Below are 19,697 nucleotides of genomic sequence, written 5' to 3' on the forward strand. Positions count from 1 at the left end.
ACGAGGCAGTAATTAATAGCACTGAGGGGTTCTCTCAGACTAATACTTCATAATGTTTATAAAATACACTGTTAGAAATAAAGGTTCCAAACCATTTGTCAAGGGTTGTTTGTAAGACTATAGGTTCCATCTTTTCACACAACTTTTTTTAGAAGACACAGTTCTTAGAAGAACTCTTTTGTCAAATTTTTGTCAAGGGTTCATGTTACCATAATATATAATATAATATAATATAAATAAATAATAATAATAATAATAATAATAATATAATATAAAAGGTTCTTGCTAGAACCCTTTGAGTGGGTTCTAAACATTTGAATATAAAAAGGTTCTTGCAAGACCCTGATATAAAAAGGTTCTAAGGAGGACCCCCTAGTTTGGATCTTGATAAAACCCTTGGAATGTAAAAAGATTCTCACAGAACACCCTGAGTGGGTTCTTGTTAGCACTCTTAGGAGGTGGAAAGAGGGTTTTTGGGGGAACCATCACACCTCTCATAGAGGGTTCTGGGTGAAACCTTTTAAAGATGGTTGTAGTTATAACCCTTTATACTGGGTTCTAGGTAGAGCCCCCCTGAGGTACCAAAAGCATTCTGTTATGGGGACAAGCCAAAGAACCATTTATGGTTCTAGTCAGTACCTTTAGTTCTCAGAGTGTACAGTTAGCCTGGAGAACACTGAGTTGTGGATGCCTGTCTGCTGACGGAACAGTTATTTCAGTTTGGGAGATTAGGTCATTTCTGCTCTTCAATGGTATCAAGTCCAGACAGCTGTGTGTGTGTGTGTGTGTGTGTGTGTGTGTGATAAACATAACACTGCCCAAAAATGACTCACCTATAACTTTACCATCCCCAACCTCCACATCTCCAACCTCATGATCCCTGGGCGCACACACACACACGCCCGACCAGATTTACTCACAAACACACGCACACACTTTGAGAGCTAACAGAACAATGACTCACACATGCATAAATAAATATCCTGTGTGAATAATAAACTTTTGCACGCTCTGTGTGTGTTTGTGTGTGATTGCATGGTGCAGTTTATATAATAAATCAAACGGGTGGGCTGGCCCTTTTTTAGATGTGAGAAAATCTGGCACAACAGGAAACAGCCTGTGGAACAATGTGTTGGAGGCGAGTGCAGCAGAGAGAGGGGGGGCTTCCCTTTTTCACTACACCCGGCAAAGGTCCGTAATCCAGAGTCAGTGGGATGGAATAGTGCCTTTTTGGTTCCACTTGGAACCCTTTCAGAGAGTTCTACCTAGAATCCAATATATAGGGTTATACCTCGAACCATATGTGAAAGGTTCACCCAAAACTCCATAGGAGAGGTTACACAGAGAATCCTTTTATATTGTGAAGGTTCCACCCAGAACCCTGTCTGGGGGTCTTTCCACCCTCTAAGGGTGCTAATAAGAACTCATCCATGGGGCCTGCTGAGAACCTTTTATATATAAGGATTTCCTCTAGAACCCACTCAGCCAGTTCAACTAGGAATCCTATTTATATGTCAAGAGTTTAATCTTGAACCCACTCAGGAGGTTCTATTGAGAACCATTTTTACAATGACTTTGTCTAGAACCCACACAGGGGGTTCTACCAAGAACCCTTTTATACTTCAAGAGTTGTATCTACAACCTGCTCAGGGTGTTCTACCAAGAACCTTTTTATACTTCAAGAGGATTATCTAGAACACATTCAGGGGCTTGTACCAAGAACCCTTTTATACTTAAAGAGCTTTATCTAGAGCCCATTCAGGGGGTTCTAATGAGAAACCTTATTTATTGAGAGAGTTTTACCTAGAACCCATTCGGGGGGTCTACAGAGAACCCTTATATTCAGAGAGTTTTATTTAGAACCAACTCAGGGAGTTCTACCAACAACCCAATTTTTATTTCAAGAGTTTTATCCAGAACCCATTCAGGAGGTTTTACTGAGAACCTTTGAAGAAAGTGTTCTTCAAGGATCTCAACAATCTCTGTCTTCCAAACAGGGTTCTTCACAAGCAAATTGTTCCTTGTAGAAACTCAGCCCTTCAGGAATGAACCCTTTTGGAACCCTTATTTCTAAGAGTGCACTGGCACCAGTGAACCGTTTTAAATATTTACACGATAATCACAACATGTTCTGCGATCTTCCTGCTCTCACCTCCAGGTGGTCCTGCTTGTCCTGCAGAGCCTCGAGGCCGCAGCGGTCCGGCTCGCACTGGACGGCCATGTCCGTCTCCTTCTCCAGGATGTCCAGGCTCAGCTCCTTGCTGCAGCACAAGCACTCCTCCACGCGTACCGCCAGGCTGGCATGCTGGCCGAGGCATAGAGTCATCATGAGCACTCGTAGGATGTCATTAAGTCATTATACTTCACTGTGTATTATTTGTTTTCCAATGAGAGCCACATTGCAAATTAGTGTTTAAAAATGGTGTCATGGAGTCCCCTCTGGGTGTGTGTGTGTATGTGCTATTTTGACATATTTTATTTTTTTTTGTTACCAAGAATAAATTGAATTAACACAGAAACACTCATGTGAGGAGGAGTGGCGGCTCGTTTGGGGCCTATTAAAGTACATAGCCACAGACAAAAGGAAACCAGATGTGGCTCTATTGGTTTCCACAGCTATTTGTGACTTAAAACCCATTCAACATCATCTAAGTTCATTATAACTTAACAAGCTTTGCGGGAACAGCCTAATGAAGTGGAGATCCATCCAAATTGACTCCCCTCTCCTCACCTTGCTCAGCAGCTCCTGGATGGCCTGGTCGTGGCTCTGCGATCGGCCTCTTTCCCGGACGGTGTCGTTCAGCATCTCTACCGCCTCGCGTAGTTCCTCCACAGGGTCCCCCATGCTTTCGATCAGGGGCTCACCACCGCCACCGCTCTGGAGTCCCAGCAGCGCAGGAGCTGAGGAAATGTCACTGTGAAGAGGCTGTTAGAGAGCTGTTATCAGATGGATTCAGTATCACTGAAAAGGATCTGTCAACATCATTTGTGTTTCTGAGATACTCATCGCTACGATCTCTGAGGCTGGTGGATTATTTAGAGTAGCAAAAACTGCCAATGCAAAGACACAATGCTGCTGAATTTTAAGAATATAATTCTTTAAAGGATTTTAACTTAAGGAATCAGGGTGACTTTATTTTTATTTTTTCCTAATTGTTTAACACTAAATACAGGGACAAAAAGAGTTTGTGTTTTTTTTGTGTGTGTAATCCAGGCGATATCACTCAGACTAGTGTTGGTTTATTCGTTTTATCTGTTATCTGTTTTTGCACATGAACAGTTGGTGCGCGGCGTCTCACCTGTCCCAGGCTGTACCGGCTGCCGCTGAGCTCCTGGCTCTCCTCCAGCTCCACTCGCTCCAGGAACTCAGTCAGCATGCGTGTATCCTGCAGCTCTGAGTTCTGCTGGGTCAGAGCGCTCTGGACACGATGGTACCTGTGAAACACACACACGCACACACACCAGCAGGTTCTTAATGACCAGCTACACCTTAACTGTAACCTACATCTGCCTATACCTGCCTGCATCCTTCGGCAGAACCACATTACCGAGACCGACATGTCAGTCATCATGCTGTTTATGTAATCATATATCATGTGTCACATAAACATGACCTGTACTTCAGGGCATGAAGGCACTCTGTCTGTGCAGAGTTTATATTTGAGATGGGAGAAATTTCAAAGGGTATTTTTTCCAGAATAAATGAGCCTTGCTTGCCTTGCTTGTACGCAGCTTTAAATAATGACATCATCCCGACTGTCTTACAGCTGCTGAGCGAGAGCCCCTACCTGCATCAATGGCTCCTCAGACTGCACAAGTGTCCATCCCTGCCCCATCTAACACCCCCACCCTGGAAACACTTAAACAGAGCCCTTTCCGTTTCTTTATTTTCTTTGGTCAACTCGGTGTTCTTTACAGAGTCTGAACTTGTGTTTATAGACATCGGTACGTCCAGTGAACCGGCCAACGCCGTCGGGTTTTTACTCTTTCAAGGGCCAACCAACGAGTGGAGTCTTGCAAACATGGACTGGGTGACTCTGACACACTCTGACAGGCTGTGGGTGAAGTGCATGTCAGGACTGCGGGGTAGACCTTGCTAAGTGCTGCATGAATCACAAATGAATAAACTCGAGCCTCGCAGTGAATGAGCACATGGAGAGTATTTTTTGCCAACTTGGAGAAAAAGGGCAACTTATTATGAGATCTATGGATATATATTTTTGTGGTTTATGGGGTGAAATTGTTTGTCTTAAATAGGAACTTCATGAATAAGCTCTTCCATGTTGGCCTGCAGACATGGCAAGCCCAAACCTGTGACCTCTCGGAAACACTGACAAAATTCTTACTTTATTTCCTGACCACAGTGACGAGAAACCACCAGAGTCTGATTGTTCACATCCATAACACGAGTCTTCCATGATGATAGACATCAGGGGGATACCCCACACCTCTCCCTCTCCTCCTCTTCTGAGAAACTCACTTTCTTTCCACCTCCTCCATGCGCGCCGCCAAGCCTCGTGTGTGGGGGTGAGTGTGGCCATAAAGTCGGTCCACCTCCTGCCGCAGAGCGCTGAGCTCCAGGCTGCGCGCTGCCACTTCTTTCTCCAGCAGACAGCTCTCTCTCTCAGCCATGCTCATTGTTTCAGGGTCACCGGCAAGAGCAGATTCCTTCATGGAAAGCTCTACCGACTCCAGCCAGGCCTCCAGGCTGCCCAGGGCCTGCAGCACTTTTACAACCTGTACAGTAGAGAAGCAGAAAGGCTAATGATGGGGAAGTTTTGCTGCTGAGATTTGCAAGCAGAGGTGGCAAAAGTACAAACAATCCTTAGTTAAGTAGAAGTACAGATACTGGTATGAAAAAAACCTCTCCCTTCAGGATTTCATGGATTGTTGGAGGGATAGTTGTGGCCTGCCTGATTTCACGGCAGCTTTTCTTAAAAATTATGAAGCATATTGCAATTTATTTCATCATTCTTTGCAATTAAATTACAGGACCAAGTGAAACTGAAAAAATAACCTTTCTAAAATTTTTATTTGCAAATGAAGAAGTGCACCTGGGGTATATTCCATAAAGATGCAAATCTTTTTGGAGCTCAAACAAGCAAGCACAAAATAACTAAGTATAGAAGTTTTCAGGACCTGTGACAAAATTAAAAAAAAATTGATGTTTACACGAGGGCCTGCTATAACTGGTGGAACTCACCTATGACGTTTGGTCAAATTTGTGGTAAGGTTGTGGTGAATGGACAAAATTGCAAGGTTGTGCAGAATTTGCGACATTGCAGCTTCCTGGACGGACTGAAAAGTTTAAGAACCGATTCAATTTCTTAACTCAAGTAAAGGTGAAAAAGTACAGGTTCTGACATGTACTCAAAGTGTAAAAGTAAAAAGTCGAGCCCTGAAGGACATTTCTACCGGCTGTATCTGTGCAGAGCTGAGTGAACCTCACCTTTTTTCTCTCTGCGGTTGAGTCTCCCTCTTACGGAAGCCCAGTAAATGAACAAAAATGTGCCGATGGTCATAATTATGTGATAAAGGACTTTTCATTTATTTATTCTTTAAACTTTTAAACTCATAATTTTGACTGTTGAGCTACAAACAGCAGTTCTACAGGGTGATCTGTTGGTTGGTTGGTCCACACAAATCCCCACGTTTTGACGGCTGCAGTCCTCTACCAAGGAGGCAGAAATTTGGCAGGGAGGACAAATGTGTGTGTGTGTGTGTGAAGGTGTGTGTTTGTATTCATGCCATTTGGCTAAAAGGGGCTGACAATGGGATTGGCCTATCAGAAAAAAAAGTGCATAACTTCCAAATGGACTCACGCAACATGACCAAACCAATAACACATTTCTCATGGACTCTTGTGGGAAGAATCATTGCACTCAACAGAGTTTCTATTTCAATGGTGTGAGTTAGTGAGGCATAATGTGCCTAATCAGTACCCCTTGTATGTATGTATGTATTAAAACCAAAGTAACAAGGTAGTTTGAAAATGCAAAGAGAAGCAAGTACAGATATTTGTCTTAAAATAGAGGAAGTAAAAGTAAAAAGTTGTCAGAAAAAATAATACTCAAGTACAGATACCTGAAAACTGTACTTGGGCACAGTAACAAAGTATTTGTGCAATCCCAAGATGTTGTGTAAAACCTACATAGAAACATGCAGTGATCTGCAAAAACTTTTTGACCTATTTTCAGTTGAATACAGCTTAAGGACAAAATATTTAATGTGTTTTGCAAGTGATTTAGTTAAGAGCCAAAACAACCTGAGGTCATGTACTGTACAAAGAAGACAATAATAGGTTTACCTCATAGAAGCAGACCATGCTCTGACCTACGTCCTCTGTAATAAAAGACTCATGCTTTCCAACTAAGTCATCAATCCGGGTGGATTTGCAGCCTCTTTCCATCCCATAATCGAATTATATGGCAATGCAATTTATGTCCTTTGGATTAGCCTTCATAAATTTTGGGGGGATATACCTCGCAGACTCCGTCAATTAAGGTGGTAAAGATGAAAGCAAATGAGCCTCTAACCATGAGTGTGTGTGGACAGCCCAGGCTCCAGGCCAGCATAAAGCTTCTCACAATGAGAGGACAGATCCAGAATCCTCCGTCATAACCATAAATTTGCCCGTATAACTTCAGAGGTAAGTAACTTGCCTCTGTATGACTCAAGAGGAGCGCCTGCTGTGAGATATTTTATGAATCTTACCCTAAAACCCAGCTCCTCTGAGGCCTGTAGAAAGACGGCATTCCTCTGGTGCCTCCTCCTCAGCTCTTCCCACAGGACCTCCAGCTGGCCGAGGAACTCCTCAATCTTGGCGCTGCCCGGGTGCTGTGCACGGACAAGCCCGCGGCCCTCCTGGGGACGGAGCGTTAAACTGATGAGAGCATGTGATGACTAGGGACTATTTATATTGTGAAATATAGACCTAATCTGAAGCTTTGGGTTACTAAAGCTGTCTCAGATGAAATGTCAGCTCATTATTTGATTAAAACACAAACCAGGCCTGTCAAGGCGCCCAGTTTGCAAAACATCAGGGATATTTTCATTCAAGGAATTCATCCAGAGCTTATGTTATGAGTGAAACTGTATGTAATAGTGTGCCTTGGCTTACTCTTTTGACCACCTCTATCCTGGCCCTGTTGGTGAGGATTTCTTGTTCCAGAGCATGTTGACACCTCCTGGCTGTCTCCAGCCCCTCAAAGCTGGCTATTGAACACACCTGTGTGGCCATGGACACGTTGTCCTTCAGCCAGGACAGAGTCTGAGATGGACCAAACAGGGAAAGAGTTAAAAAGATGAACAGTGAGATGACATTTAGATGCCAGAGACCCAGAAGCGCAGTGACCATGATCCAAGTGATATTTCTCATCCTGACCTTTAAAGGAACAATATGTAAATCCCTAGCATTCAAAAATGAGTCCAAATAGATGGTATATTAAATAGGTTGAATCCGTTTTCAATACACAATTTATGGTTGAAGCAAGTTGTTTCCCGTTCACTCCTCCCCAGACTTGACCAGCAGGTTGCCTGCAGGCTGCACAAATACTGAACAGGAGTGCAAGACGAACACAACATTATATTTTGATAATAACACTGTACAGGTTGATCAGCTGGTTATAACTGTCAGTTGTCTATCGATATAAAGTTAGACCCGTCATCCTGACAACAAAAGCGCACTGCTCTGAAAATACACACTCTGGAGTCAGAGTTAATGACTGTCTGTCTCACTGCCTGCCAGACTCCATTAACATATTGCTCATTTTAACCATTAATAATTTCTTATGACTCATAAACAGACACTTACTCATTCTGCAAACATTCAGCATTAATTTGAACATGAAACAGGCGAACAAAAACAGTCGTACCTGTTTTGTTCGTCGCTCCTGCTGCCTGCAGAGCTTCCCCATGTCTGGGGATGAGGGGAAACAACTGGACTGTATATTAAATAGGATTTCAACCTATTTAACATACAGCCGATGGCCCCAACTTGCTATTTGGACTGCTGTAATCATTTTTGCGCATGCAGTTGCTACATATTGCTCCTTTAATCTCTAATGGTATATCACTGTCATATAATGATTTAGTGTAGTAAATATATTACATATTCTCCTTTAAATCCACCCAATACTTGCGAAAAAAAATGAAGACACCATCACTGAAAATAAGAAAACGGTAGCACACCACTCAGTACTCAGTCACACTTGAATGCCTGACAACTCTGTCTCATTTAAAAATGTGACATAATGTCTGTGGCTGGTTATAAGAGAAGGGTGTAATAGTGCAAAAACTGCAGTGCTGACTTGACAATTCACAGCAACGAATTATGAGGTTGAGGTCACAGGATTTTGCTCAAGATGGACCATTTCTGTTGATGTTGCGTCGAGCATATGGATCTTTCTGGTGTTCAGGGGTCACCTTGTCAGCAGACACGGTGAACTTCTGGAGCTGTACGTGGAGCTGTGGGTGGCCTCGTGGGGCGGTGACGAGCTTGGGCTCTGCTCTGGGCTTCCTGCTGCAAAGAAAACACGGACATGTGACTCCAATTAGGACTTACATAAAGACCTCTCATTATGTAAGTCACAGAAAGAGAGAGAGAGAGAGAGAGGGAGAAGCCAGGCTGAAATGTCACCTTTCCCCCTTCGATTGATGTCTGACGATGACATCATTTGCGCAGGCAGGGCCGTCTCCCATGGGTGACGAGGTGTGGTTCACCGATTGCTGCTCCTGTGTCCTCCTACTGATCCCGCATTCAACAGTACTCTGCAGACAAAAGAGCAAAAGTCTCTGTAGGAAAATCCAGCAGATCAGCAACATGACATGTGAGTAATGTTTTGCTTTTTCTGTCAACCATCCACCGAATAAATGTTGATGGGATGCATAAACAGCTCAAATGGAGGATTTTATGCACTGCACAGTCACTAGACAATGAGGCGTTGCTGCAGCTCGCTGCTAATGTGAATGTTACAATGCGGCTGGACAACATGGACAGCTGCCTGGAGTAAAGTCTCTCCTGTAAACGACACAAAGCATACTTTCTTACAAAGGTTGGCTATTCTCAGTGAAATAAACCAGAGCAGGCTAAAGATACAAGCTATTTCTGTTTGACAGCATCAAAGTTTGTAATAGAAGCACTAAAGATGGCAGCAAGAGTTTAAATAAATTATAATTGCTTTATGAATGAACACATTAAGGCGAACAAGGCTGCCAACATGTGCTTTACCACTCTGATGACTAAAAGGAGCCATTGCAGATGGAAATATGAACATTTTTTTAAAAACCCCCGACTCTCATTAAATAGCAGCAGTGTTTTTTCAGTCTTAGATACTGATTTCCATGGCCGTCCGCTCCGACTCTGTTTAGAGCTACGCAGTGGAGTTTTTAGCGAGGTCAACACCAGAGCTATAGACCTTGTCTGCGTGCAGAAATATATCAAAGACGTCAACAGCCACTAAGCCTCTTTTACAACCATTTGAGTGCTTTAAAGGTTGGCCAAAGGACTCTGCAGCGGGGTTTCCAACGAGAGCTACGTGTATCTGGACTATTACCGAGCACACAGTGGGATATTCTGATAGCTGGTGTTTTAACCGCTGCAAAAGGCCGGGATCCAACAGAACCGATGCAAGAATGCATGTACAACACTTAGAGCTGTTACTTATTCAAATGTTATTATTCATGATTTTTATTTCTTTTGGTTGCTTCCATTGCTTTTTATCCCTGCCAGGCGTAAGCAAGGAGGGGATCATGTAATCGCTTCAGTGTGTGTGTGTGTGTGTGTGTGTGTGTGTGTGTGTGAGTGAGTATGTGCATGATCCCTAAATACTACTTTATCAATCAGCCTAACTGTTTTTGTGTACATTGATGTATTGATGTATGCTGAGGGCCTCTGTGATTCTGTGGTTTGTATGGCCTGATGCATTATGTTTTAAACACATTTTTGTGAATGCAACAGCTCAAGAATTTCTTAACACTTGACACAAATCACAGCTAACATTAGCCATTCTACGACTGCAGCTAACTTAGCAGCTACGGGGGGAAGCATAAAGCAAAGAAGACCCAATAATATTCAAGGCAATATATGTAGTAAAGGGTTCCTGCTCCGTCTCTAAGGGGTGCATGATCTGAAAAATGTTTCTGGTCTAAAGATCATATTATTTCTAGTTTTTGACTAATTTGATACAAAGTACAGCTTGTTTCATCTTATTAGTCTACCACTGGGTGAACGGTGTCTAATTAACGTTAGTCGTGTTTGTTTGCTGTCTAATAAAGAACATATTTTTAATCTATTTTGAGTGTGTAAACTGAGAAATAAAGTGAGCAATAAGACCTTTGCTTACCAAAACTGGTTGGCATAAATGTGAAATAATTAAATTGACTGTGACTTTAGTAAAACAGTCTCCTATGTGGGCATTTCTCAGTCTAACCGTATGAATAATGCACACCACACTGTGTTAATTGTTCTATATAACATAATGTCTTTTACATAAGGCTGTAAAAACATTGCTGACACGGGTGAGGTTTCTGCAACAATCAGCAAGGCAAATACGCGTCCGTCAAGGCTTTCACATTACAAAATCAGAAATGCTGAATCTACGCAACAGCCAAAAAGCACAAAACGACCATTAATGACAGCGTTTTATTGAGTAGCTTTAATTTAACCATGCTATTTTCTGACCGGGCATATAGGAGAAGTGAGTCAGACTGCCGGAGAAAAGTGTCGCCTCCAAAATTATTCAAGAAATGTAATAAATCGAAGGGGTCTACCATCATTTAGTAACATGGCAGTCATTTTATAGGCCAGTCTGAGTTTCACAGAGGCACATTATCAGCCCGTTTATGCACTAAAGCTGCAGAACTAACAAACCACTGTGATTCATTTGACATTGTTGATAACCATCGCTAACGTCTCCTCTGCAGATATTTTCTTCTGTCCTTCATCCTTTGCAGTGGCTTCCACTGTAAACAACTCTTGTAGTGCACTCAACATCCAACTTTGGTGTATGAAACAGCAGAAAAATAGCCATTTAATGATGTGATGTGTCATATTCAATGGTATTCTGTATTTTTAAGCCTCATGTTATCATCTCCTATTTGAGCATACGTCTTCTTTCCTGGGTAATGTTAATTCTTATCTTCTTTTTGCCGATCCCCTCTCCCCCTCTGTGTCTTTCTGCAATGTGCTATGAAGTGATGTCAGCCAAGAACTATCACTTAGCACCAAGCCCATCTGGTCCGCAGCCCCAGCATCTGGCTGCAATTAACCAGAGAAACAGACGATCGCCATGTTTACCTCCAGCAACACGAGGCCATAGCACTGCGTACACAGACATGAACACATACATTATAATGGATTTACCTGCACACATACAGATGATAAAACATTTACAGTTACCTTTAAAGCTGCTACAGGGAGTTTTTAACTGGTTATGAAACAGTCTGATACAGTCAGTTTATTATTGATGCCTCTATATGACCGATGTAAGAGACCATCCGTGAGAAATGAGTCGTACATTTTCCAGATTAAAAAAAGGCAGGAGGATATTTTTATTTAGATATTCTATTTTTATGTGAACAACTTTTTATTAGTTCATACTGACAGAGCAAACAAAACAGGTGTACATATACGGATACATTTTTTTGATGTTGTTACAGCCTATGGGCCAATCCAATGTAAGAAAAAATATAGTTTGTGACCAAGTAATGTATTAAATAAGATATAAAAATTTTCTGCCTGAACTGGTTAAATTGTGTTGTTTTTGCTAAACTCACTGAAAGAAACCAACTATTGTCAAGCTGACATTAATAATAATATTGATTATATTTAACAAACACACAAAGGTTATGAAAAAAAACAACAAAAAAAAACTTTTCCTGAAAACACACTATTATGTTGTTAAGGAGCAGTGTTTTACTTTTGGGTAAAGCAAATAATGGCTTTGGAATATTGGAAACTTAAGTTGAGATGTGCATGATTTATGAAAATCACTCCAAAACACAGACAAACATGTGTGGGATATGTTTTGACTGTGCAGAAAGTTTTGACCATGAACGGAAATGTTGCTAAAACACATGAGCTATTAAAGTCCATCGGTTTTAAATGAATCAAAATAAGTTGATTTATCATGGATGCAAATGAGTGCCATGTGCACATTTAAAGAGATTATGTTGTCCTGCCTTAAATTTAGGCTGCATTTATGCAAACTAAAACTGAAAAAAAGTAATTCTCCTCTTTCAGTGAAGATCAGCAAAGGCTCGGGGCTGTCCCACTGTCCCACTGTCAAATCAGTCCACAAGGGCTCTCTTGCAGACTTTTGTACCCTTTATGTCCACTTTTCATAAATTTGCATTTTTGCAGACTTTGCCTGAGGGAATTACCCATAGTTCATAGAATAAATAAACAAAAACAGATACGACATCTTAGCAAGTGTTTTTTATAGATACATTCTGACAAGTGTTTAAAAAGATGTCACTGATAAGTGCTGTCCTATTTTAATTTTTACCATTTGGAGCCCTTGCAGCCTCTTGCAGGCAAACACTACCAGCTGACATCAGCTTAAGTCTGCAAGGGTTCAGGGCTTCAGGGGGAACACTGGGAAAAAAATATGAAAGTTCCTTGTAGTAGCTTTAATTGCTCCAGAGTGAGAGAAACTACGAGAAACATGGACGTGTCTGCAGATACAGTGAAAGTGCTGTCCACCAGCACATATGCAAATGCCTTCAGAATCACTATCAAACCGCAGACCTGTGCAGCTGCACCTCGTACACGTACAAATACTGTAATCAATTCAGCACACCCCGGAGCTGGAGTCAAAGTGCTGCGAAGGTATGTGACAAATTACTTTTACTGTTCAGCTGGTGGTTGAGGCCGGCGCTGAGCTTGGCCTTTGGGCTCCAGGGTTTTGTTCGCAGTGTCTTATTAATCCTTCCATAAAGAGTAATGAGTGGGGCTCCCACAGACAGTGCACCCAGGTAACTCCCAGCTCCCAGTGCAATAAAGACGGCTAACTGCAGTGAAAGGGCTCAGGACGGCCGTGCCAAGGAGAGAAACAACTGAGCCTGGCTCGCTGGCCCGATGAGCTCCTGTCTAGAGCTGGGTAATATGGCTTATAAATAATATCTCAGTATTTCAATGATGCATTGTGATTAAACTATCCAACTGTATATAAAGAGTTCCTGCATATTTTTCATTTAAAAATTCCATACTTTCCAGACTCAGACTTTCCAGACTTTTTAAATAGATTTTTCTGACCGAATTTAACATCTGAGTACAAATTGCTAGATGTTTATGCATTAATTATGTAAAAATATGTTGTAAAAATCCAACTTTTAACATGTATGTTACGTTCTAACTGTGTATGCTATCACGTTGGTGAATAATTGCAAGAAAATTGTGGCTGGTTACTGTAAGGTTACCCCTAACCCACCCCGTAGTAGAAATGTCAAACAATTTTACACAACATTTGCATCTAGTTTTCTTCTCCAGTTTGGAATCATTGACCGACCAGGGTTTATATTTGTAGGAGGAGATGCAGGAAGTTGGAAGACGTTGCATCGTCTAACATCTCTGCCCAAAAAGGAAGTAAACTAACAAGTGCTATCAATACTCATATTATTTCCCTTAACATATTGAATAAACAATATTCTATTATTGTTCCACTCATATTTTTTAATCTCTTAGTTTTGCCTTGTTTACAACAACATCAGCCTCACTCGAACCAGCGCTTTCTCACACTGTTGTAAACATTTTGGCTGTTCTGTTTATATGATCAGTTTATTTTAGAAATATTTCAGAAAACAAAATAGTGGCAGCGGTTTGCAAACACAAACATTTTTCCTTACTCTCTTTCCTTTTCTCCATCTTTATCCAGATCTGGAAAATACTAAAATCAAATTCCATACTTTTCCATACTGCATAGGAACCCTGCATATAGGCCTAAAATATAGCTTATATCTTATGACTTTGTGGGTGGCGGCAAATAATAGAACGACTAGAACAGTCTGGTCAGTTCAGAAAATTAAAGCTCATGTCACATTATTGATATAATATTGATAAATCGCCCAGCCTCACTCCTGTTACAGGTGGCGAGGTCATGGGGCCAGTAAGAAATAAAAAACATGAGCAGGGAAATCAATGGAACCAGAGTGGAAAGAGTGAAGTTTTCCCTCCACGAGCATCTGGGCACTTCAACACTGGGCAAAACGAGGCCAGGGGCTCAGCAGGGACTTCACAAGTGCTCAGGGTCAGCAAGAGGAGAAGAGCATTGCATTATGGGATACCTCAGGGCTGAACACAAATAGCCACTGTGCATTCACTTGCTGACTGTAAAGAGGTTTAATGTGCTAACTTAAAAGACTAAATATACACATAATTACTGGTTTTTAACATACCACACACTTAAGTCACTGGATGCCTCCTCTTCCAAACGATGCTAACAGTATTTCCTTGTAGGTTTATGGGTAGTGGGGTTACTATAGGAGCACACACATGTTCAATAAAGTGCTGGTAGTCCTCCAAGATGAGGAATGTCGTGTGTGAGGAATCCACATGCGCCACAGACTATCCACTCACCCTGGACCATCTAGTAATACAATATTAATCCAGTGACTGTGTACTGTTGTGAGAGCAGTTGAAAGCCAAGATATTATTCTACCATAAAGTGAAATTTTGTGTTGGAGTGAAAGCCTTATTTGCTCTGGCCCACCGTTCAACCATGTTGTACAGTCATGGCTTGACATTTTTCATGGACACTTATGGAATTCCTGTGCCAGGGTAAATAACACCTCTAAAAGCTCTTCCTGTGACTCCTACAGGGCAATATTCATAACATTTGTAGACTGAGGTTTTTGTCAGGAGATAGAGATGACTGGCAGGAAAACAGAGAGCAAACTTACATATTACTCTACCCTCTACATCAATGGTGTTTGAGTATTTAGAGCCAAGCTGGCCTTCATCCTGACCATCTTGCCAAGGGTTTCCTCACAACTTGGACCACTGGTGGACTCAAGGTGGGGGCAGGAGGTGCAATCGTCCCTCTCTGCTGCCCCCACATTCAAACCCCCCCTTCTCGATGCCCCTTCGATAGAGTGTCCCACTGTCTAATACAACATGATAAGTGCTCTTCTAGTTGAAAAAATCTGAACTGTCCTCTAAAGTGCCCTTCCAGTGAACAAAACATGATTAGGTGCTCTCTAAAGTAGTGTAATGTCCAGGGTAACATGATAAAGTGCCCTCTTGAGTGCCCTTCCACTGGACAAAATGTGATAAAGAGCCCTCTAGTGTGCTTTTCCAGTAGAGAAAATGTGAAGAGCCAGCTAGCGTGCCTTTTTAAAGTTCAAGATGGCATGATGAAGTGCCCTCTGTAGGGTCTTTACAGTGAAGAAAATGTGATAAAGTACACTCTAAAGTGGCCCAGTGTCCTGAACAGCATGAAAAAGTGCCCTCTAGAGTGCGCTTCCAGTGGTCAAAATGTGTTAAAGTGCATCATGACTTTCAGCTTGCTGGTGACCCACTGCATGCAGCTGGTGCCCATTTAATCTTTCTGCCCCGTTCATCAGAAGGCCTGAGTTCACATTGACTGGGACATCAGATGATCTTATTAATTGCAACTAACTAGCTCATAGGATGGAAAACCAGCAAAGTGTTGTGTGCCAAGAGTAGAAGCCACTGCTCTACAGCACTTCTGACACGCTCCCAAAATACTGTTATTTAGGAAAAACCTGCTGAAACTGTAAATCAGGCATTTTCCAAACCAGAGGACAAAGTGCGTCACTTTGTACAGCCACAGAAGTCGAAGGACTGGAAGAGGCTGAGCTCATCTCTTGCCAGCGCTGATGGCGTTGTTCTCTCCCAGTCGGGAGCCACAGTGCGGTTTCTCCAGTAATAGAATGAAATACTGAAGCTACTCACCACACAGCCCTTCAGACGGTTCTGCTCCTCCTTCACCTCCTTTCCCATGATCCTTTGTGTCTCCGTTCCCACGATGCACTGGGGCTCTCTGGCTGAGGTCAGGGGGTCAGCATCTTCCCTGGTGAAAGTGGAGCCAGTGGGAGGGAGTGTGGTCCTGTCACTCCTGCAGGGCGAGCAGAGCAGGAGGTTACTGTGGTGCTGACAAGAGAGCTTTCAGAGCTCCAATTATGGCTCTGAACTTTTCTACCAGTGTTTGTGTTATTTGGTTTAAATAGCTGAAACGCAGCTGATAAGACAGACGGGGTGATGTAATATTTGGATCTAAAGATAGCCTGCTGACATGAGAGGCTCTCAGCCTGAGAAATATTTGGAGAGCAGGAGATGTTGGAGATGGATGTCAGAACTGTGGAGTTATTAATGACTCTATTTATTATTATAAAAATGGAAAAATGTTCCATTTTTTGCCCAGGTAGAGGAAAAGGATTACAGTGTTATCAAGTGGCCAGTCTAACACCAAGATAACATAAAAGCTACTGAAACTAAAATTAAATTTTGCATGAATATTCATGGTCCCCAGAGGATGAATCCTAGTGATTTTAATAATACTAATAAAACATAATTTATTTTAGGGTTTTTTCACATCAACGTTACAAATATTACCAAAGTCAGATCAACCTTGTCTCCTTCTGACTTAGAAAGTCTTATCCACACCTTTGTTTTTTCATACCTGAACTACTGCGATGGACTCTGGTGCAGAATGACATGGCACGTTTTTTGACTAAAACCAATTGGAAGTCTCATCTCCCCCTAATCCTTGACTTCATCAACTGGTTGCCAGTTAAACTCAGGACTGATTTTAAGATTCTTTAATTAACTTTTAAGGCTGAACATGATGTGGTGCCCAGTTATATTACAGAGCTTTTGATGTGGGACTCCCTACGAACTTGGTATTTCACCAGGATGTGCGTGGTTTTGCAGGACACTTTGGCGAACTCATGGGGGAACTCTGTGACAATCTCAGCCTGGGCTTTGAGTACATGAAAGAAGTTGGATTTACTAGCAAAGTACAGGCAAATTTTAGTTCAGTCAGGTACTGAAAATTTACTGAAAATCTGCAGGGAAGTCTAGTTGTGGTTGCGGCCATACCAGCAGTACAATCTTTTTTCAAGTTACAATTAGGCCTTAGGTCTCCTGCAGGTTTAATCTTGGCATTAAGGCAAAGATTAGGTTAATAAACAACCTTTTTGCTTTTGCTAGCTTGTCCAGAAAGTGACAGGACAACCCAAAGTAAGCTGACAAGAACGCACATCAGGCACAAGACATTGCGTGTCACTGTGTGACGCAGGACATGAGGCACCGTCTCCTGGAGAAATAGGTTTTTAGGAAATCCCCTTTTGATTCCTCATGCTTCACGTCAGGTCCTCCAGCGTGGGTCAAGGTTGGTGACTAATGCCCCTTTTCTATACACATTTGCTGGCTTGGTTTGTCTCAGTGTGACTCAGCACGTCAGCTCAGCGCGGCAGAGACCTGCATGCCTATTACAACAGGGCCACCCAGTTTTAACTGAAGACAAAATAAGCTCAAGTCAAGGGGCTGCGAAACAGTGGATAAACACATTATTTTGTATAAATTCTTCACAATGATCCCATTACTTTGTTATTTAGAAGCATTTATTAAGAAGCAGCAAAATGTTCGGTTTTCATCTGCAGTGACTTGACACAACTCCTATACAGCTCAAAGCAAACATGAAACAGTAAACAGGCAGATGTATGAGTCCAAACAGCATCACAGGAGAGAAACTAAACTTAAAATCACAGAAATAAGGAGAAAACAGCCACAGACACTTTTAGAAATGTCTTTCTCTTCTCCTGCTTGGACATGAGTTGAGTATCGCAACACTCACTTGGGTTGGCTGCGGTCAGTGAGATGTCACTGCAGCCTGCTTGGAGGCGGGTCGGGCCCCACTCCACAACTTGGCATTTTACCACAGCACTGAAATGTGGCTGTACTCATTAAGTAGATATTGCTTCTGATGGTCTAAAAACAGGTCTAATGACGTAAAAGTCTGTATTCTCACTGTTGGCTATTAAAGTACCAATAAATTAGTTTTACAAATGCCATAAAAATAAGAAAATATTCTTGTAAACATGTTTCATCTCAGATTCGGCAGGCTATCCAAAGTGACGGCAGGATTTTAATCGTGAGACGAGAACAAGCCACGCTGCCAAATTGACTCAGTAAGCCAAGACATTATTCACCTAGTACAGTAATCAAACACATGGTCAAAGTGAATATTGTAAACCAAAAAGTGGGTGGTGAGTGATGCTCTGTGTGGTAGTCGGTCTCCAAACATCCAGACAGACTTTGCTTATAATATTTCACCGATTCAAACCCAAATCAAACAAAGGTAATCAAGAGAGAGGGAGAAATCTTTATACAAAGCTCATTTTCATTTGGAAAACGTCCTCTTGGTTTTGCCAGTGCAGACCTTTAATGTATGGTACCAGAAGAGTAATAACAGAAAAATACAGTTCCAGCTTAGTGGAAACCTACGGAGGACCAATTACTGTGTGAAATGGCCCATGTATTCACAGGGCCACCAGAGTTGTCTGTGCTATCCTTGGCTCGCTGTCTCACCTGAAAACTTTCTGAAGAAGCGCCCAGCAGTCCTTCACCTCGCTCTGCTTCTGTGTGACGCCGGCAGCCAGGGCAGGATGGAGATTAGACAGCTGGGACACGCTCACATCCAGCATCTACCACACACAGGCCTGCAGGTTAGGTAGAGAAGGCTTCTGCAACACACTTTCACAACCTCATCGCGCAGCGCTGCTTTCAGTGAGAAGATGTTTCCTACCATGATTTGGCTGGCGATGTCACGTATTTCTCTGTCTCCGAGGCTGTCCAGCTCTTTGGATGCAGATATGCTTTTCTTCTGAAAGAGGAGACACATATCAGTGAATATGAGCAAAATGGGAATCTCAGATCTAAGTACAAACTTAGTTCGTACTGCTTAAAGTTGGGATGCTGTGTAAAACAGCGTAAACGTATTCTTATTCTGAATTTGATGCCTGGAGCACATTTCAAAAATGTTTTTGAAGTTTTGAAAGCATATGTCTCCAGGTGCTCAGCAGTCTGGGGTCTCTGTTGTCGTATTTTGTGCTTGACAATGCACCACCACGCATTTTCAATGGCAGACTGGACTGCAGGCAGGTCAGTCTAGTACCTAAACTCTTTAACTATGAAGCCACGCTGTTGTAACACATGCAGAGTGTGTCTTGGCATTGTTTTGCTGAAATATGTAGGGACGTCTCTGAAAAAGACGTCTGGATGGCAGCATATGTCGCTCCAAAACCTTTATGTACCTTATGGGGCCTTCACAGATGTGGCAGTTACCCATGATGCCATGGAGACACAAACACACCCCCATACCATCACAGATATTGGCTTTTGAAGTTAGCACTAGTAACTTTTTCTTTTTCCTCTTTAGCCCCGATTTCAGAGAACAATTTTAATTGTTAACTCATCAGACCACAGCACACTTTTTTACTTTGCGTCATTAAATATCTTTTCTAAAAAAAAAATTTTGCATTCTGTTTTCCTTTGCGTTTTACCAACTATTTTGGAATGAAACTGTAGAAAAAAAGGATCATTGTACCATGTTATTGATGGCAAACAATGTGTTATCCGCCTGCTGGTAGAACGAGGACACCTCCAGTGCCAGCTGAAGATTTTCATGGTAGTTTTTCAGATGAGACTGCACCTTCAGCCACCTACGCACAGCAGA

The 19,697-nt window shown here is 42.1% G+C and overlaps 1 protein-coding gene across 6 annotated transcripts in view; it reads right to left on the reverse strand.

Moving 5' to 3' along the window:
- mymx (myomixer) overlaps positions 1–19,697 on the reverse strand; it is a 46,280-nt gene that overhangs the window by 15,430 nt on the left and 11,153 nt on the right. For 4 of the 6 annotated variants that reach the window (XM_084736682.1, XM_084736686.1, XM_084736685.1 and 1 more), the window contains exons 8-19: positions 19,569–19,683; positions 18,768–18,845; positions 18,551–18,666; positions 15,914–16,076; positions 8,639–8,769; positions 8,425–8,521; positions 7,121–7,270; positions 6,715–6,864; positions 4,481–4,737; positions 3,300–3,435; positions 2,732–2,926; positions 2,153–2,305 (exon numbers count right to left, since the gene is read on the reverse strand). In XM_084736682.1, coding sequence (XP_084592808.1) covers positions 2,153–2,305; positions 2,732–2,926; positions 3,300–3,435; positions 4,481–4,737; positions 6,715–6,864; positions 7,121–7,270; positions 8,425–8,521; positions 8,639–8,769; positions 15,914–16,076; positions 18,551–18,666; positions 18,768–18,845; positions 19,569–19,683 — 1,741 coding nt within the window. The remainder of the gene's footprint in view (positions 1–2,152; positions 2,306–2,731; positions 2,927–3,299; positions 3,436–4,480; positions 4,738–6,714; positions 6,865–7,120; positions 7,271–8,424; positions 8,522–8,638; positions 8,770–15,913; positions 16,077–18,550; positions 18,667–18,767; positions 18,846–19,568; positions 19,684–19,697) is intronic. The other 2 variants (XM_084736684.1, XM_084736683.1) reach the window with 2 other exon arrangements.

This window comes from Lutjanus erythropterus, chromosome 14 (genome assembly GCF_056507025.1).
Source record: "Lutjanus erythropterus isolate fLutEry1 chromosome 14, fLutEry1.hap2, whole genome shotgun sequence".
Taxonomy (NCBI): Eukaryota; Metazoa; Chordata; class Actinopteri; order Lutjaniformes; family Lutjanidae; genus Lutjanus; species Lutjanus erythropterus.